Source organism: Mesoplodon densirostris, chromosome 12, assembly GCF_025265405.1.
Source record: "Mesoplodon densirostris isolate mMesDen1 chromosome 12, mMesDen1 primary haplotype, whole genome shotgun sequence".
Lineage (NCBI taxonomy): Eukaryota > Metazoa > Chordata > Mammalia > Artiodactyla > Ziphiidae > Mesoplodon > Mesoplodon densirostris.
Genome location: NC_082672.1, coordinates 73452527 through 73474502, shown reverse-complemented (window position 1 = coordinate 73474502; position 21976 = coordinate 73452527). Strand labels below are relative to the sequence as shown.

The following is a 21976-nucleotide window of genomic DNA, read 5'->3' as shown; positions in this document are numbered from 1 at the left end:
AAAGTTTTTGAAGACTTCAAGTATAATATGGCAAAGAGCTATAAAGAATAGAAATTATAACTAACAGAAAATTACCGTGGAGCAGAAGACAATGCTGACTTCGGAGACTCTTGTTTCTCCTCTTCAAAGAATTCAGAGGCCAAAATATTTGAGGTTGAAGACAAAGCATCTGCTATACTTTCTGCTTCATTGTCTGAATGTTTACGAGATACTCCAACAACAACTTTCACTTTTTTTGGAGAAAGATCATCTACAGGCGGTGCCATTCGACCTGAAGCCAGAAAACACCAAAATATACCACTTTTGTAAACTGAAATTTCTGTAACTTCATCCATTTTCACTTCTAAAGTTATTCAGTTCCCCTGACTGCACTGTTGCACAACCATACATTTCCTGGGGTAATTTGTAACTATCATCATTTCTCACAATGAGTTCTAGAACAACCTCACTTACTGATGTGAAAAATTAAAAAAAGAGAATGTTAAACAACTCAGACAAGCTTTTGAAAAGGAAACATTACAACCAGAACCTAAAACTGGTTTCCTGATTCCCTATCAAGCATTTTTTAAACTAAACTACAACAAATTCCCACAGTCTTGAGAGGTAACATGAGGAACTAAGTAAAACAAATCTGTATCCCTACTTCGTGTTACATATAGCAGCAGTCCATGACATATGCATACTACAATGCTACTTAGTTACTAAGCATGAAAAAACACTAGTAAAGTTTAGAAAATGACACTGATTTTCTCTATAGAATCAAGAAGAAAAACTCAAACTTTCTGAAAATAGGTCAAGTCCAGTAGTATTTAACAAATATTTTGTGTGCTACCATTAAATTTATTGAAATATTACAATATTAAATATTATATTAATTATAATTATCATTTTAATCATCAAAATTAGTAGAAATTAATAGAATTAACAAAAAAATTATTAAGATTTTTCCCAGACAAAAAACCTAATGAGTATACTAAAAATACTAGTAAACCATGGATAGCTTTCTTCAGGGATAACAATGTCTAAAAACACCCTGCCCTTTAAGTCTTTAGCATTGTACCAACTGTGAACACACAATTTTGAGAAGATACGTCATTTTTATTATAAGAAAGCTGCCTAGTCTCTAAAACAATGATGGAGGGCAGCATGTTAACTAACCTAAAAAATTTTTCATCTTACTGAACAAAGTATGTATCAGTCCTTTAGCATACCACAGTAAAAAAATAAAAATCGAGAGCTACATCTCTAGAGTTTTAAAAAACTCTCGTCCTCCACCTTTACCAATAAACTGAATATAAACTTAAACTCTTGCTCAACACATCCCCATTTCTTATGCCCTAAACCCAGCCTCTAACATCTGTCAATATTACCTGAGTATCTCAAAGCCTCCCTTTAATTAAAAGCACCTGCATCTCCCTCTTGACCTAGTGCACAAATGCCTGCCACCTAGCCTCGCGCCTTCTTCTCTTGGCTTCTTTCATCATCATCTCTACTCAAAGTCAGAGAAATCTTCATAAAATTCCAAGCTGATCATATCATTCTCCTGCTAAAATCCCTTCAATCACTATCCACTGCTCTTAGACAGAAGACGAAAATCTTTCATATGGCCTACCCAAGCAGGTTTTCAGCGATTTTTATCATGATCTGTAAAGTAACATTTTATATCATGATCCATTACTTACATACACACACACTCCACATATCCGTGTCAGACACGGATACACACATGTACATATGCATGTGTGGTTTTTTTTTGTTATACATAAATAATTGGAACTAAAGTCTCTCAAAATCATACTTACCTTTATCAGTGCAATTCACCATGATATTTTCTATTCTGTTTTCGAAACGCTAGTGAACTACTTACTAAGTTGATTTCACTACTACTACTAAGTCACAATCTGACTCTGCGCCAGTACTGGGAAAACAAAAACCTATTTAAATTACAATTTACATGTATTCCCCTTTCAAAATGGAAGCAACATTAAGGAAGAAATACTTCAAATTACCTATGCAAATTTTGCAGTTAAGATCAAAAAGATGTTGTCTGTGTTGACTAGTGGTATCTTTAGACAAGGAGTCAATCTCTTCTTTCGGTTTCTCAGATCCTTCTGTCTTCTCCACTGACTTATTAGCTGTAGGTTCCTAACAACAGTGAGAGTGAAAATAGGTTAACAGAAAAACTTTGGCCTCAATTATTTAAACCATCTGATATTTCATACTGATATTTTTCCAAAATGGAACTGCTCCATTCATAGGTTGTTTTTCACGCTTTAAAAAATAAATGCTAGATGTTAATTATGGCATAAAACAGAGCAAAAACTCAAACATTTCTCATTCTTCAAGGCCTCTAACAATATCTATTATTTTCTCATTGATATTTGAAAGTAAGAAAAGCCGCACCTGCTCTCAAACTAGTCTAAGAAGCACCTACAGATTTCGAGGCCTGTGATGCAGGTGGTCTGCACACTACGTACAGAAAAACAATGCTTTAAACACTCTCAAAACAACATTAAACCAATAATATAGACAACTCTAATAAATACACACTTTAAAAAATTCTTTTTTCTACTTTAAGAACAAGAGAAGCAGTGGCTTCTCTTGTTGCAGAGCACGGGCTCTAGGCGTGTGGGCTTCAGTAGTTGTGGCTCACGGGCTCTAGAGCGCAGGCTCAGCACTTGTGGCTCACAGGCTACAAAGCGCAGGCTCAGTAGTTGTGGCACATGGGCTTAGCTGCTCTGCGGCATGTGGGATCTTCCCGGACCAGGGCTCAAACCCATGTCCCCTGCAATGGCAGGCAGATTCTCAACCACTGCGCCACCAGGGAAGTCTGCCCCCCTTTATTTTTATATTCCAAGTGAATCATTTAATGTGAGTGAGGCTCAGTTTGAAATTACCATAAGTATTAACAGAAGAAAATGGTTAAGTATAAACATTTTCCCTTCTATCAAAAACGGGCAAATAAATCTTTTCTGAATCTTCATGTTTTGAGCACTATAAAACATGCTATTTTTATTATCATAATTTACCTGAATTTCCATGGCTGCTTCCTGTTCTTTCATTGGAGCATCACTCTCAATTTCTATCTCACCTTTATGAGTTATCTTTGTGATTGGTCTTCTTTCCACTTCTCTCTGTTCTTTCTCAATCATCTCTATGGTCTAATAGGACATATTTTAAAGAAAACTTCACAGTTAAAATCACAGATAATTTTTAACCTTTAGGTAGTCTCTCAAGCAACAAACATATACTGAGTACTTGCAAATGTCAGTTTTGAGTGCTGGGGTTTTAAGAATTAGAGCTCATACGTCAGCCTGGAGAATTTTACATGTACAGTAACTGGAGGCAGCTGAAGTGTAATCTAATTTGCAAAGTGATGAAACATGATATTTACATTTAAAATTTGCTTTCTGATCTAGTATTTCAGCAGGTGCCACAGAGAAATAACAATCAAGTTCCTCTTAGATTCCTAACTTGATGTTCTAACATCTGCCACAGCAGCAGAAATTTAGTCAAACAACAGAAATGGGCAAATCCCCCATCAGAAGGCTCCTGATGAAACATACTTTGTGACAGTGAACAAGCTCAGCAACAAAGCATACTAAAAACGCAAGAGCAGACAGGATTAGTAAAAGGTAGCTGAGAGGGGAGTGGGTTAAGGAAGGTAAAGACGGATCCGGTCATTTGTCTTGTCACTGTTAAGTGCAAATTTCCTTTAAAGAAAGAAATCACATACACAGCCCAAAGAAAGAAACAGCAGGTCTCCCATGCAGATGACACCTGCAGCCACAGTTTCTAAGAAGAGAGGCACGTGCACATTTGGGATACGGAGGGAAAAAAGAGATGGTGATAATATTTGCAAAATACGAGAAACTATACAAGGGGAAAGTAAAGAAATATGTGACTTAGTGTAATGTATCAAATTAAGGCCTCTTGCACATCAAACTAAATTTGGTAGATGATCAACATGGAGGATTAATGCTTAAGATCAGGTAAATCGTGTAGACTTAATATATAAGAAACCACTATTTTCTAAAATAAAGAGCTAATACTCTAAGGCCATTATAATAAAAGCAGTGGATAATGTGGCTATCTTGTGGTCACAATAATTTGAAGTCACATATTCCCTTCACCTTCAAAGATATTTCAAGTTCACAAACCCCCAATAAAACTCTCAGCATTGGTAACTTTCAGAATTTTTTAGTTTTAAGAATGCAATACATAGAGAGAGGGGGGGAAGATGGCGGAAGAGTAAGACGCAGAGATCACCTTCCTCCCCACAGATACATCAGAAATACATCTACACGTGGAACAACTCCTACAGAACACCCACTGAACGCTGGCAGAAGACCTCAGACCTCCCGAAAGGCAAGAAACTCCCCACGTACGTGGGGAGGGCAAAAGAAAAAGGAAACAACAGAGACAAAGAATAGGGACGGGACCTGCACCAGTGGGAGGGAGCCGTGAAGGAGGAAAGGTTTCCACACACTAGGAGCCCCTTCGCGGGCGGAGACTGCCGGTGGCGGAGGGGGAAAGCTTCGGAGCCGCGGAGGAGAGCGCAGCCACAGGGGTGCGGAGGGCAAAGCGGAGAGATTCCCGCACAGAGGATCGGGGCCGACCGGCACTCACCAGCCCGAGAGGCTTCTGTGCTCGGCCGACGGGGCGGGCGGGGCTGGGAGCTGAGGCTTGGCTCGGAGCGCAGGGAGGGTACTGGGGTTGGCGTGAACACAGCCTGAAGGGGTTAGTGCACCACTGCTGGCCGGTAGGGAGTCCAGGAAAAGTCTGGACCTGCCGAAGAGGCAAGAACCGTTTTCTTCCCTCTTTGTTTCCCGGTGCGCGAGGAGAGGGGATTCAGAGCGCTGCTTAAATGAGCTCCAGAGACGGGCGCGAGCCACGGCTAACAGCGCGGACCCCAGAGACGGGCATGAGACGCTAAGGCTGCTGCAGCCACCAAGAAGCCTGTGTGCGAGCACAGGTCACTCTCCACACCTCCCCTCCCTGGGAGCCTGTGCAGCCCGCCACTGCCAGGGCCCCGGGATCCAGGGACAACTTCCCCAGGAGAAGGCACGGCGCGCCTCACGCTGGCCTCTGCCACCGCAGGCTCCCCCCGCACTCCGCACCCCTCCCTCCCCCCAGGCTGAGTGAGCCAGAGCCCCCGAAGCAGCTGCTCCTTTAACCCTGTCCTGTGTGGGCGAAGCACAGACGCCCTCAGGCAACCTACACGCAGAGGCGGGGCCAAATCCAAAGCTGAGCCCCAGGAGCTGTGCGAACAAAGAAGAGAAAGGAAAATCTCTCCCAGCAGCCTCACGAGCAGCGGATTAAATCTCCACAATCAACTTGATGTACCTGCACCTGTGGAATACCTGTATAGAAAACGAGTCATCCCAAATTGAGAAGGTGGACTTTGGGAGCAAGACTTATTATTTTTTCCCTTTTCCACTTTTTGTGAGTGTGTATGTGTATGCTTCTGTGTGAGATTTTGTCTGTATAGCTTTGCTTTCACCATTTGTCCTAGGTTCCAATCCATAATTATTTTTTCTTTAAAAAATATTTTTTCTTAATAATTTCTTTTTATTTTAATAACTTTATTTTATCTTACTTTATTTTATTTTATCCTCTTTCTTTCTTTTTATTTTTTCTCCCTTTTAATTCCGAGCCGTGTGGATGAAAGGCTCTTGGGGCTGCAGCCAGGAGTCACTGCTGTGCCTCTGAGATGGGAGAGCCAACTTCAAGACACTGGTCCAAAAGAGACCTCCCGGCACCACATAATATAAAACAGGGAAAATCTCCCACAGATCTCCATCTCAACACCAGCACCCAGCTTCACTCAACGACCAGCAAGCTACAGTGCTGGACACCCTACGCCAAACAACTAGCAAGACAGGAACACATCCCCACCATTAGCAGAGAGGCTGCCTAAAATCATAATAAGGCCACAGACCCCAAAACACACCACCAGACGTGGTCCTGCCCACCAGAAAGACAAGATACAGCCTCATCCACCAAAACACAGGCATTAGTCCCCTCCACCAGGAAGCCTACACAACCCACTGAACCAACTTTAGCCACTGGGGACAGACATCAAAAACAACGGGAACTACGAACCTGCAGCCTGCAATAAGGAGACCCCAAACACAGTAAGATAAGCAAAATGAGAAGACAGAAAAACACACAGCAGATGAAGGAGCAAGATAAAAACCCACCAGACCTAACAAATGAAGAGGAAATCGGCAGTCTACCTGAAAAAGAATTCAGAATAATGATAGTAAAGATGATCCATACTCTTGGAAATAGAGAAAATGCAAGAAACATTTAACAAGGACCTAGAAGAACTAAAGATGAAACAAGCAACGATGAACAACACAATAAATGAAATTAAAAATTCTCTAGAAGGGATCAATAGCAGAATAACAGGCAGAAGAACGGATAAGTGACCTGGAAGATAAAATAGTGGAAATAACTACTGCAGAGCAGAATAAAGAAAAAAGAATGAAAAGAACTGAGGACAATCTCAGAGACCTCTGGGACAACATTAAATGAACCAACATTCAAATTATAGGGGTTCCAGAAGAAGAAGAGAAAAAGAAAGGGACTGAGAAAATATTTGAAGAGATTATAGTTGAAAACTTGCCTAATATGGAAAAGGAAAAAGTTAATCAAGTCCAGGAAGCACAGACAGTACCATAGAGGATAAATCCAAGGAGAAACACGCCAAGACACATACTAATCAAACTGTCAAGAATTAAATACAAAGAAAACATATTAAAAACAGCAAGGGAAAAACAACAAATAACACACAAGGGAATCCCCATAAGGTTAACAGCTGATCTTTCAGCAGAAACTCTGCAAGCCAGAAGGGACTGGCAGGACATATTTAAAGTGATGAAGGAGAAAAACCTACAACCAAGATTACTCTACCCAGCAAGGATCTCATTCAGATTTGATGGAGAAATTAAAACCTTTACAGACAAGCAAAAGCTGAGAGAATTCTGCACCACCAGACCAGCTTTACAACAAATGCTAAAGGAACTTCTCTAGGCAAGAAACACAAGAGAAGGAAAAGACCTACAATATCAAACCAAAAACAATTAAGAAAATGGGAACAGGAACATACATATCGATAATTACCTTAAATGTAAATGGATTAAATGCTCCCACCAAAAGACACAGACTGGTTGAATGGATACAAAAACAAAACCCATATATATGCTGTCTACAAGAGACCCACTTCAGACCTAGAGACACATACAGACTGAAAGTAAGGGGATGGAAAAAGATATTCCATGCAAATGGAAACCAAAAGAAAGCTGGAGTAGCAATTCTCATAGCTGACAAAATAGACTTTAAAATAAAGACTATTACAAGAGACGAAGAAGGATACTACATAATAAGGAAGAGATCAATCCAAGAAGAAGATATAACAATTATAAATATTTATGCACCCAACATAGGAGTACCTCAATACATAAGGCAAATACTACCAGCCATAAAAGGAGAAATCGACAGTAACACAATCATAGTAGGGGATTTTAACACCCCACATTCACCAATGGACAGATCATCCAAAATGAAAATAAATAAGGAAACAAAAGCTTTAAATAATACATTAAACAAGATGGACTTAATTGATATTTATAGGACATTCCATCCAAAAAAACCAGAATACGTATTTTTCTCAAGTGCTCATGGAACATTCTCCAGGATAGATCATATCTTGGGTCACAAATCAAGCCTTGGTAAATTTAAGAAAACCGAAATGGTATCAAGTATCTTTTCCGACCACAATGCTATGAGACTAGATATCAATTACAGGAAACGATCTGTAAAAAATACAAACACATGGAGGCTAAACAATACACCACTTAACAACGAAGGGATCACTGAAGAAATCAAAGAGGAAATAAAAAAATACCTAGAAACAAATGACAACAGAGACACGATGACCGAAAACCTATGGGATGCAGCAAAAGCAGTTCTAAGAGGGAAGTTTATAGCAATACAATCCTACCTTAAGAAACAGGAAACGTCTCCCATAAACAACCTAACCTTGCACCTAAAGCAATTAGAGAAAGAAAAACAAAAAAAAACTCTAAAGTTAGCAGAAGGGAAGAAATCATAAAGATCAGGTCAGAAATAAATGAAAAAGAAATGAAGGAAACGATAGCAAAGATCAATAAAACTAAACGTTAGTTCTTTGAGAAGATAAACGAAATTGATAAACCATTAGCCAGATTCATCAAGAAAAAAAGGGTGAAGACTCAAATCAATAGAATTAGAAATGAAAAAGAAGAAGTAACAACTGACACTGCAGAAATAAGAAAGATCATGAGAGATTACTACAAGCAACTCTATGCCAATAAAATGGACAACCTGGAAGAAATGGAAAAATTATTAGAAATGCACAACCTGCCAAGACTGAATCAGGAAGAAATAGAAAATATGAACAGACCAATCACAAGCACTGAAATCGAAACTGTGATTAAAAATCTTCCAACAAACAAAAGCCCAGGACCAGATGGCTTCACAGGCGAATTCTAGCAAACATTTAGAGAAGAGCTAATACCTATCCTTCTCAAACTGTTCCAAAATCTAGCAGAGGGAGGAACACTCCCAAACTCATTCTACGAGGCCACCATCACCCTGATACCAAAACCAGACAAAGATGTGACAAAAAAAGAAAACTACAGACCAATATCACTGATGAACACAGATGGAAAAATCCTCAACAAAATACTAGCAAACAGAATCCAGCAGCACATTAAAAAGATCAGACACCATGTCAAATGGGGTTTATCGCAAGAATGCAAATATTCCTCAATATACGCAAATCAATCAATGTGATACACCATATTAACAAACTTCAGGAGAAAAACCATATGATTATCTCAATAGATGCAGAGAAAGCTTTTGACAAAATTCAACACCCACTTATGATTAAAACCCTCTAGAAAGTAGGCATAGAGGGAACTTACCTCAACATAATAAAGGCCATATACGACTAACCCACAGCCAACATCGTTCTCAATGGTGAAAAACGGAAACCATTTCCACTCAGATCAGAAACAAGACAAGGTTGCTCACTCTCACCACTATCAGTCAACATAACTTTGGAAGTTTTAGCCACACCAGTCAGAGAAGAAAAGGAAATAAAAGGAATCCAAATTGGAAAAGAAGATGTAAAACTGTCACTGTTTGCAGATGGCATGATAATATACATAGACAATACCAAAGATGCTACCAGAAAACTACTAGAGCTAATCAACGAATCTGGTAAAGTAGCAGGATACAAAATTAAGGCACAGAAATCCCTTGCATTCCTATACACTAATGATGAAAAATATGAAAGAGAAATTAAGGAAACATTCCCATTTACCACTGCAACAAAAGGAATAAAATACCTAGGAACAAACCTACCTATGGAGACAAAAGACCTGTATGCAGAAAACTATAAGACACTGATGAAAGAAATTAAAGATGATACAAACAGATGGAGAGATATACCATGTTCTTGGATTGGAAGAATCAACACTGTGAAAATGACTATACTACCAAAGCAATCTACAGGTTCAATGCAGTCCCTATCAAACTACCAATGGCAGTTTTCACAGAACTAAAACCAAAAATTTCACAATTTGTATGGAAACACAGAAGACCCCGAAGAGCCAAAGCAATCTTGAAAAAAAAAAAAAAATGGAGCTGGAGGAATCAGGCTTCCGGACTTCAGACTATACTACAAGGTAATCAAGACAAAATGGTACTGGCACAAAAACAGAAAGATAGATCAATGGAACAGAATAGAAAGCCCAGAGATAAACCCATGCACATATGGTCACCTAATCTTTGATAAAGGAGGAAAGAATATACAACAGAGAATAGACAGCCTCTTCAGTAAGTGGTGCTGGGAAAACCAGACAGCTATATGTAAAAGAGTAAAATTAGAACACTTCCTAACACCATACACAAAAATAAACCGAAAATGGATTAAAGACCTAAATGTAAGGCCAGACACTATAAAACTCTTAGAGGAAAACATAGGCAGAACACTCTTTGACATACATCACAGCAAAATCCTTTGTGACCCACCTCCTAGAGAAATGGAAATAAAAACAAAAATAAACAAATGGGACCTAATGAAACTTCAAAGCTTTTGCACAGCAAAGGAAACCATAAACAAGACCAAAAGACAACCCACAGAATGGGACAAAATATTTGCAAATGAAGCAACGGACAAAGGATTAATCTCCAAAATTTACAAGCAGCTCATGCAGGTCAATATCAAAAAAAACAAAACAAAAAACAAAAAAACCCAATCCAAAAATGGGCAGAAGACCTAAACAGACATTTCTCCAAAGAAGATATACAGAATGCGAACAAGCACATGAAAGAATGCTCAACATCACTAATCATTAGAGAAATGCAAATCAAAACTACAATGAGGTATCACCCCACACCGGTCAGAATGGCCATCATCAAAAAATCTACAAACAGTAAATGCTGGAGAGGGTATGGAGAAAAGGAACCCTGTTGCACTGGTGGTGGGAATGTAAATTCATACAGCCACTATGGAGAACAGTATGGAGGTTCCTTAAAAAACTAAAAATAGAACTACCATACGACCCAGCAATCCCACTACTGGGAATATACCCTGAGAAAAACGTAATTTAAAAAGAGTCACATACCACAGTGTTTACTGCAGCTCTATTTACAATAGCCAGGACATGGAAGCAACCTAAGTGTCCAATGACAGATGAATGGATAAAGAAGATGTGGCACATATATACAATGGAATATGACTCAGCCATAAAAAGAAACGAAATTGAGTTATCTGTAGTGAGGTGGATGGACCTAGAGTCTGTCATACAGAGTGAAGTAAGTCAGAAAGAGAAAAACAAATACCATACGCTAACACATATATATGGAATCTAAAAAAAGAAAAAAAATGGTTCTGAAGAACCTAGCAGCACGACAGGAATAAAGACGCAGATGTAGAGAATGGACTTGAGGACACGGGGAAGGGGAAGGGGAAGCTGGGACCAAGTGAGAGAGCGTCATGGACATATATACACTAGCAAATGTAAAACAGATAGCTAGTGGGAAGCAGTTGCATCACACAAGGAGATCAGCTTGGTGCTCTGTGACCACCTAGATGGGTGGGATAGCAAGGGTGGGAGGGAGACGCAAGAGGGAGGAGATATGGGGATATATGTATACGTATAGCTGATTCACTTTGTTATACAGCAGAAACTAACACACCATTGTAAAGCAATTATACTCCAATAAAGATGTTAAAAAAATGCAATACAGTGCACGTACTACATATGTTATCTAACACATCAGTTAGGTCTGGGACAGCACTAGTTAACTATACACAAGGTATTCTGTGAATATAAACATTCATACATGATACTTCAGGGTCACATTTTATCAATAAATTGTTAACGGAAAAAAACCTTATTCTTGAAATCTTTTGGCATTTGAAAATGAATATTAAAGGACTATAAACCTAGAAAATTTTCATTCTGACTTAACCTGGCTCCACAAATTACCAATATTCATAAAACCTTCAAACTATGCTTTTGAAACATGCAAATGTAAGAAAAGATACACTTATTTTCCCATCCTTCTGATTTACAAAATATAAGGTAGTTATGTAAGTTGATAACTGGAGGAAATGAGGAAAAAGCAGAAGAGATCAGGAAAAATCAACAACAAAAAATTTAAGAATAGGCTAATGGAGGATCAGTAACAAAAAAATACAGAAGAACAAGTCTGCTGCTGTGCACTATGAGGTGAATTACTACCTCTGTGTATATCGTTTTTCTCTGTGGCTGAAAAAATATGTTTTGATATAGACAAACACATATTTGTAGATATTTTGATAGAGACAAACACATATTTACAGATAATCTTACATGTCTATTTTCTCTTCGTCTCCAAGCAGCTAACTCTTTAGAAGCTAGTTCTTCTGGACTCATTCTTATAAGGTGATCAGGGGTTACTTCTCCTTTTAGCACTTTTTTAAATAATATCTGGAGATATTTAAAAATGGGAAGGAAAGGAGAGAAAAACGTTTTTAAAAGAACGAGGAGCTGCTGTATAGAAACTTGTGATAAATGAAGATGAAATTTTGAAACCTAATTGACAAATGTTTCATGATTCATGTATTGCCTCCTGCAAAGAGAATAAATGACAGCTTGTTCTAGAAGCTTACCATCTAAGGTAGCTAAATACACATTTTGTATAAAAACCAAGACATAATGGAGAAGCATGTATGGTGAAGTCACTATAACACCTTTGCAAAGTTGTATTAAGTCTTCCCAGGGACAGACACTGTCACAATAGCCAACCCATGACTGCATAAAAGATACTGCATAAAAGAACTTTACTGAATGTGATGTCTTTCATATTTTTAAGATTTCATATGTTTAAATCCTAACAGGCTTACAGTGGACTCCAGAGCAAAGGACCAACTGTAAGAATAAACCTGAAGGAAATAAATATTTACTTGAAGAAAAGCTTTCATATTACGTAATTCAAAAAGTAACTGATCCCCTGCACCATGATGGCAGATTGTACAATGTAGATTTTTCTTACGTAGCTGTTCGCATCCTTCAGAAAATACCTCATATCGCACACTACAGCAAATACCATTACACAAACTGACAAACTGGTATCACTCATGTGAAAACGTTGTAAAACTTAAACAAACGTGTAAGGAGTTTGCATCTATACCCACAGCTTTCAGATTTCCTCTAAGTCCCAGGAAAAGATTAAGGAGTCAATTAAAGTTTACTCCACTGCTAAAAGATTCTTAGAACTAGTCATATTTAAATTAATAACAATATTCTAAAACAGCTTTCTTTTTTATCAAAATGTAAGTTATTTTCTTAAGCAGTGTAACTCTATTTTCAAATTTACATCAGAAGTATTAAATACATAGTGCTACAAATTTTGGTTTAACAGTGTTTTTGAAGAGTACATATGAATGAATTTTTTAATAAACTGGATTAAACAAGGGACATAAAGGAAAGAAAATTCACATCAATCGGGTTAAGATAGATGTAGTATTTTATATTTTAACAGACATTGCATAACACTAGTCACCACTGTTTAGAATTCGTAACTCAGTTTAGTAGCAAAAGACTATTAAAATTACTGGTCTCACTTCAAGAAATAAATTATAGATCTATTGTATGAAAATCATAAATCCCTATGTATTAGGAAAGTTGGAAGCATAAAGATCCAGACATGAACAAACATACTTACATTGTTTTTAGGATCTTTCAGATTGAACATCAAACTTCTATATTTGTTCTTATATTTAGCATCTGTGTCCCGAAAAAAAGAGAAAAGCTCTTTTTCAATTTTTGTGGCAACTTTTGCTGCCTTTTCCTCTGGTACCTTCAAATTTGAGTCTGTAAGTCTTAAAATTAGAATAATTCAATTATTTTCCAAATACATGAAGCGTATATTATTCAATCTTCTACAATAGCAACGCGTGTTACCTTTTCATAAGAATATCTTTGAGAGAATGCCGGACGCTCTGTCGGATCTGGTCTGTGGAAGGCTTGGAGGCAGGAGCCGCCGGAGGATGTGCACCAGGGGGGCCCTTTTCAGTTTTCTTCTTCTTTGTCTCTTGCTTCTCATAAGCACCTAATTTAAATAAATATCAAAACTCACTAAATTGCTTTTAAAAAGATATTTTCCTTTTTAATGCACAATGTAAGTTGACTGATTAAAAATCACTATTTTTAAATCATAAGATCAGACTCCATATTCCACACTGAAATATTCCTGACATTGAAATTCTAATCTATGTATGATGACAGATGATAACTAAAGTTATTGTAGTGGGTCACTGTGCAATATATACATATATCAAATCATTACATTGTACAACTGAAACTAATGTTATATGTCAATTATACCTCAATAAGAAAAAAGTTCTAAATGAATTTTAATTAGAAATTAAGTGAGTAAAAAGTGGCCCTAATGCTATAAAATGTATATACCCCTTTCCCATATTAGATAATGGTTTTTAGAGCTACTTTTCATATATATATATATATGAAACACATATACCTGTAAAAAACTATTTAGAAAAATTGATCTCAACTTTTTAGGTGTGCAGATAATGTAATGTCCTTACTAATACCACAAAATTGATGAATCTCCTCTGGTTTTAAAACATTTGTGTTAATCTGAATGTTAAGCTTTTCAAATGATTTTTCATTCCATCATTATTAATTTATGCACATCTTCAGAATCTCAATGTCCTACAAACTCCTCATTCCAACAATTCTTAAATCGATCATTTTTTTGCCATTCATGTCCTCACTTTCCCACACAACCAACCTTGGCCAGGTAGCCCAACACCTACCATTCCGTTGCAGCCTGAACATCTTAATTCTCTCTCCTTTAAACATCAGCATTGGCAAAAACCACAACCTGGTGAAAGCTAACTTTTATCCTTCACCCAAATAGCCTACAAACAGCTGAAGGTACCTGGAGAAAGTAAGCGCTGGTGCTGACAGATCTCACTTTAAATTTACAACCACAAATCTCAAGTAGAAAGCTCAATCTGCCACCCTAACCCTATTAAACTGTCCTAGTAAATTTGCTCTCCCACTTTCCAAAAATGTATTTTATGCTTTTTCTCCTTTCTTCTCAAACCAATGATACCTCCAACTTCGACCTCATTTGATTTTCTCACTTCATATTTCACTGAGGAAGCGAAGCAGTGTCAGCTACTTTCCCATCACCAAACCTAACGTACCTCATGTGTCCCCGCTGCTTCCACATGCAGCTTTCCCTACTGTTACAATGCATCAGCTGTCCTTTCCTATGACCAACCCCTCCAGGAGAATCCTATTCCCCTCTGATCTCTTCATGGATTTTGAACCTCAACAATAGCCTCTCTCTCTCGCCCACATCATCAAATTCTCTCGCTACTGGATCATTCCCATTAGTCTTACAAATATGCTATAATATCTCCTTTAAGAGAAATCCTGACCTCATATCCACCTCTAGCCACTACACCATTTCTGTTCCCTTTAACAGCAAAATGCCTTCAGAGAGTTATTCATAATCACTACTCCAGTTTCTCACCCTCCATACTTCCACACGCCACTGTAATTGGCTTCTGTCCCCACTGCTCCACCAAAACAGCTGTCTAGACAGCATCGGACACAACTGATCATTACCTCCATCCTGGAACTTCACCTGGCTTCCAGGCCACCATGGTCTCTTAGTTCTCTTACCTCAACGGCCATCTCTTCGTCTCCTTTGCTGGATCCCTCTTCCTCCCACATTCTAAATGCTGACGCACCCCAAGGCCTCTGCTTCTGCCCCTGCATTATGAAACTCTCTCTGTAGCTCTTTATACCTAAGTGCATGATTTAAAATAACACCTATGCACTGACAGATCCCGAATTTATATACCATTGCCCAAAGTCCAGACTCAGCAGCCAAAAATTTACTCAAAACATCTCCACTTGGATCTCTAATACCCATCTCAAAGTCAAAATACCCATAACATATTTTTCAATTTTCCTCCCCAATCTCTTTCTCAGCTCTGCAGACAGCACCAACACTGATCTAATCATCTCCTAAGACTCCTCTTCCCTTCACCTACCTACACCTAATCCAACAGCAAGTTCTGCCAAGTCTACTATAAAATATATATGAATCTGACCACTTCCCTCACTGTACCTCTGTTCCAAGCTACCACTCTTTCTTTCCTAGGATATGGCTAAAGACTCCTAACCAGTCTACTCTCCTTCTCTCCTATCCTCCTACAGTCCAGTCTCCACAGAAAACCACAGCGAGCCATCACTCTCTTGCACAAATTCCTCTAAAGGTTCCCCCATTATATTGAGAACAAAAAATAAATAAACTCCTGTCATGGTCTCAGAGTTCCTACATAATTTTGTCTAAACTCACTTTATCCCTCGTGTATTACACATTCTAATCATTCCACAGGGATTTTCTTGCTCCTCAAATGCAGAGACTATCTCCACCTCAAAGCCTTCAGCTTGGCTGTGCCCCCTTTGGATTCCTTCCTCCCAAACAACTCTGCATCCCTTTAGATCCCAGAGCACATTACCGCCTCCATTCTCTCTGAAACAAACTCCCCCACTCTCCTTGACCTTGACTTTCTATCCCATGACTCAACTTTTTCTTTATAGTGCCTAAATTCTCTAAAAATACCACACCATTTTATCTGTCTACCTGTTATCTGCCATTTCCCATTGGTATTTAAGTGCCATGAGGGCAGGGGCCTTATCTTACTAAGTTCATTAGTACTTCCCCAGAATTTGGACCAATAATTATTTCAAGTAGGGTCAATCACCTAAACTATTTTTCTTGCCTTTAAAATGTAAAAGTTTATAAATTTCCCTAAATATACTAACTGAAAGTGTATGAAATAAAATATAATTAGTATATAGTAATTTATATTATTCTTACTACCTGGTTTTGAAGCTTTTTCTCCTGTGCAAGTAACAGTTGTAGACTCTTTTGTTATTTTTTCACTTTTTTCTTCTGAGGATCTCCGAGGTAAAACTGGTTGTCCCATCTTTCGAAGAGGAGCTAGCTGCCATTTTTTTATTTCACTATCCCTACAGTCTGATGAGTTTTTGCCTTCACCAGACTCCTAGGAAAAATAGTATTTAATTAATTAGAATGAAAACTATTAAACTATCTTTAAATACAAAGCAAGCCTCCTGAGCATGTGGATTAAAAAAATTAGTATGACAACCTATTAAGATATCAAACATATTCCACTCTTTAGCCCAATAACTAATCAGCTGACAACCTATTAAAATATCAAACACATTCCACTCTTTAGCCCAATAACTGTTTTTTGAAGATATATAAAACTCAATTAACTGCAAAAAAGACCTTCACCATTTCATCCAAAATCCATTTGTTAAGCACCTATTTTCTGCAGAACACATAATAGTCTGTAATGGGGAACTAAAAAACATTGAGAAATAATGGCATTAGAAACAAAATTAGGTATAAGATAGTAAGAGTTCTCTTCGTCGGCTGCAGATATGAAAAAAAGGGGGGATTGTGGAGAAATCAATTATCTGTATTTCTTACTACTTTCTAGAACAAATGAAGTCACATTTACCTATAAATGTATCAAATTCTCAGTGTACCTATCGGCAATTTTAACTCCTATAAGGTAGAACAAACCTATTTTTGTCCTAATTATAACCCACAAAGAACTACAAATGAAACCAGAATTCTGAGACCCTTGGGAGTTAATTAATCACATCATACCAGACTTCCCTGGTGGGGAAGTGGTTAAAAATCCGCCTGCCAATATGCAGGGGACACGGGTTTGAGCTCTGGTCCGGGAAGATGCCACATGGCGCAGAGAAACTAAGCCCGTGCGCCACAACTACTGAAGCACGTGAGCCTAGAGCCTGTGCTCCACAACAAGAGAAGCCACCGCAACGAGAAGCCCACGCACCGCAATGAAGAGTAGCTCCTGCTCACTGCAACTAGAGAAAAGCCCGCGTACAGCAACGAAGACCCAACTCAGTCAAAAAAATAAATAAATAAATTTATAAAAAAAAAAAATCACATCATACCAGTGAGAATACTTGTGTATATATATATAATCATAGTTTTTAAGAAGATAAAGAGTATATACAAAAAAATCAATTTTCTCTAGACTGTGAATCCTATACTTTTTTATTTACTTGTTTATTTTCTACCTCTCCAACTAGACTTACTTGAGAGCAGGAACATTTTTCAATCAGTCATACATACTCAAATCTGGTACCATGCTTGGCACACAATAGGAACTCAATAAATGGTTCAACATAAAATCTAGGGATAAGAAGTGATATTTAAAAAGCAGATTCCATCAACTAAAATCAGACTAGTCAAATAAGATTCAACAGTTCAGTATCAAAAAGAAAAGAAAAGCAGTAATCACTTGGCTCATGTATTTATTTACAGTATCAGACTAACCTCGGTTCCTTTTCTGATACAGAGACTGGATAGAGGAGTTTCTCAAAACATTCACAATGTTAATGTTTTATAATGTCTTTTTAGACAAGATGGAGATAACTCAACTGAATGACTAAACAATGAGCTGTATTTCTGAATGGCCAAGAAATTGTACCCAAGAAATGATGATTAAAAGTTAACAGAACCTTTCCAAAGCCTTGCTATAAACTGTTTTCAATGACGCTCAGTTCTATATTATCAATTACTTTGGTGCCATCAAATCAACAGGAAAAGTAATAGTAAATATCAGAAGGACATAATCTGATTCTCACAAAGTCTTGGCAGACAGGAAACATTGGATGGCACAAGGATTTGGCAAACTGGAACTTAATCCAGATTTATCACATAAGGAGTGTCCCAAGAACTGAGTTTGTAAATAATGGAAACGGTTTTAGAGAAAACATGCTTATGTTCTTCAATCTGAATGGTCGAATTAAAATATTTCCAAGGTTCCTAATTTATGTCCGTTGTGTTCTGGAATATTACACTTGACCATCCATATATATTTGTTGCCAGTGTTTCCTCCCTAGCACTACCTATAAGAATAACAAATCAATGATTAGAAAAATCATAGGAAATAAAAAAGTAGACAATGAAAATAAAATTTAATCAGATAAAGTGCTGTGTCCTTTGTACATTTCTCCTGTAATTGACTAATATCTTGAAATTTCTATTTAGAAAATACTTTAAGAAGGTAGTTGAAAATGTAAGATGAGGGAAAACTGACAACTTTTTAAAAGGCCATATTTTAAGAGAAACATTATGAGATACGGGTTCCAAGCAAATACTGGAACAAAAATCAAAAGAACTAAGATTACTTTTCCTTAGAGAGAGAACTCTTTCACTCGAAAATAATGCCAAATGTGGTTTTATGGACTCATAGATATTTACGGACTGAAAAGCTTTTTAGAAAATCTTCTCAGCAAGCACAATTTATACCTACCACCACAAAATCTCACACACATTCTACCACAGAAAATGCAAGCACCAAACTACAGACTAGAAATAGCACAAAAGACTGTAAGAAATAAGATCTGAATATTTTGAAGATGTCACTACCTGGTTTCACCAAGCCTGACAAAACATTTTAAGTAAAAACCCATTTTTACGGAAAAATAAATGTGAAAACGTACACAACAGTGAAATCTAAAGAGAAATTTCAAATTCGCAGTCAGCCCGAAGTTCTTAAATAAAAATAATGCATTAATGAGAGGCTCACCCGTTTCAAAATTTTGACCTTGTGCTTCACTGTATCATCTATATATTTGGTTTTGTCATTTGTTGTAGTGTGCTTTGATAACCCAAGCTTTTCATATTCCATTGCTTTATCTTCACTATGGACTTCAACTTTAGCCTGGTTTCCCAAAATATCTGGATCTACTATTTCAGTCTTTTTATCTTCTTCAGCACAACATTTCACACACACATATTCTTTGTCTTCCTCTCCCATTTGCTGTGCTTGAGAAAGACTTAACCCAACACAATCACCATGAAACCAGTCATCACATCTCCCACAGCCAACCATAAACCTGGAAAGAAAAAAAAAAAAGAACACTTTGATTCGACACATTTTCTTAAAAACCAATGCTGAGTGAGCCTAAATTGAATTTTTAATATTTTTCCAGTATTTTGCATGTTTTCTGTCTTTACCCATTCTATCAGTTCAACATGGAGAGAGTTTTCAAAGAATATTCTATGAAAATGGAACTTTTAAGAAGTCAAACATTTCCCCTCTGAGTGAGAAAATACTGCGGGGGGGGGACACATAAGGATAAAAATAAAGGGCAACTGACCTTTGTCAGCATACTGTATAGAGTAACAATGTATAGAATAACAGTATTTCTCCACTGAGAAGGGTGATAAACTGTGATAATCTGATCACAGACAACCCATCAAAGTTACTACATTTACCACATAGACCTGAAATCATACATAAAATTAGAGTCACTTATCCAACTAATCATTTTAAATAACAAAGAGAAAAACCAGATGCAACAAAAATGCAACTCAAAACTAACAAAGTGGAGCCTCACAAATTGTTCCTTATTAACCACCTTAACTATATATATATATATAACTATGCTTTGACTTCAAAATATTCTGGTTCATAGTGTCACAATGATTTAGCTGAAGGACCTTTTTATGTACTTCTGAGCATGGGCTTCCTTACTACTTGACCTTGTACTTTAGATAATAAACTTGTTTTCCCAAATAATGACCAAATTATATCAACATGAAGATATTACTATTCAGCGTGAATTTTTTTTTAATTTCCAAACAATCTCCTTATATTTTCCCTTTACTGCATTTTATCTAAGAAATAATTTCACTAACCAATGAAAAAGTCCAAGGACAGATTTATGACTCTAAAAAGTTTGTTTTTCTAACTTAGAAATATCTGGAATTATTTTAGAGTAAAATAGCGAAACAGATATATAAACAGCAATTTGAGGGTAAAATTGCCTTTTTCACATACTTTTCAACCCATTATTAAGAAAATGACAAAGCTCACTTAATCACGTTTAACATTTTCCTTTTTTCTTCTTCAGGTTAGTAATTCATGGTATGTTTGAAAGATTTAGGAGAATTTAAGTATATTCTTTAATGATTTAAAGACTTTGTGCTGATTTCGATAAGAACAGTGGCACCAGCAACAGTGACCAAAGTCCTTTTAAAAACCTATCGTCCAACAGGAAGATGTTAAAGGTAATATACTGGGTGATATGGCCAACCCTTTCTAAATATACCAGTGGTCCTGTTTTAATGTAGAAATTTTAAGAATCAGAACGCTGAGTTTCAAACCTTACAGGATGTCTTGAAAAAGACACGCCAAATACCCCACCCCCCAATTGCAGACCACTCTATTCTTCCTCTCTCATGTGCCTTTCCACTGTGGATCAACCACTGCCATGCACCAAGGAAACTTGAATTCTTCATGTCTACAATTCACCATTCTTTACCCTAACTGGCGATGCCTGTGCTATCTTTTTCAGATAAGTGGTCATTTCCTCAATGGTTCATTTTAAAAGTTAAAACAAATCCATTAAAAAAAAAAAAAACCACCTCATGCCTTAAGTAAAAATAAATAAAAATACAGAATATTTTGGATTCATAGCCCTAGTGAGAAAACTTTCCAACAATGTGGTATTTGTCTGCAAGACAGAAATTATTTCTCTAGGTTTGGGAGACTTTAGATGGGTCCATGCATGTTTCAGTGATACAGATCATACAGCCAACAGAAAAATACGAAGTTTGAAAAATACAGATATTTAAAAGTTCTTCTATTTCAGATTGCGAAGTTGTAAGAACTCCTATTTCTTGAAAGCAACTATCTAAGCTGAATTCTTTTGAATTATTGAAGGAAAGCTAATGTGATTTCTCATCTCAGCTATATTAATAATTCCTTCAAAGCAAGCCTGGAATAGTTTCAATAGGACACATACTATGACCATGGCTCTGCTTTTGCCCCAAATCCAAATCTAACAAAGCTATTAGGAAACTTCAAATCTTTATTCAACCAGGATAGAGTCATTTTATGATGTGGAATGTATTCATTATATCACCATGCCCCAAGTTTATTTATGGAAATGTCTCCTCAAACTTGAGAAGCTCTGAAAAACAAATCTCAAAACTACAGTGCCATCCAGACGTTATCTTAATAATAATAATATTTTAGATTTTATATAAAAAATAATGCAGTTAAAATTTTGAGAAATCAAAACAAAAAATGACATTGATAAAAATAATTACATGTCCTAGGGGAAAATGAAATTGATTCCCTTGAAAGTGAAACTGCAAAATTTCAAAAAAGGAAATATTACAAGTACTATGAACTTTATTAAGTGGCCTATCACAAAAAGAGAAGATACACTGTCTTCCCTTTTCATATTACCCCTCATGGCTTAAAAAGGGAGAGGGAGTATGGATCAAATAGCTAACATAATTACCC

General features: G+C 37.0%; 1 protein-coding gene across 6 annotated transcripts in view; it reads right to left on the bottom strand.

Annotated features, from left to right (window-relative positions):
* PHF3 (PHD finger protein 3) overlaps positions 1-21976 on the bottom strand; it is a 99972-nt gene that overhangs the window by 9077 nt on the left and 68919 nt on the right. For all 6 annotated transcript variants that reach the window (XM_060114485.1, XM_060114486.1, XM_060114489.1 and 3 more), the window contains 8 exons: positions 19247-19556; positions 16471-16654; positions 13506-13653; positions 13267-13423; positions 11913-12029; positions 3030-3161; positions 2010-2145; positions 76-271 (listed from right to left, as the gene is read on the bottom strand). In XM_060114485.1, coding sequence (XP_059970468.1) covers positions 76-271; positions 2010-2145; positions 3030-3161; positions 11913-12029; positions 13267-13423; positions 13506-13653; positions 16471-16654; positions 19247-19556 — 1380 coding nt within the window. The remainder of the gene's footprint in view (positions 1-75; positions 272-2009; positions 2146-3029; positions 3162-11912; positions 12030-13266; positions 13424-13505; positions 13654-16470; positions 16655-19246; positions 19557-21976) is intronic.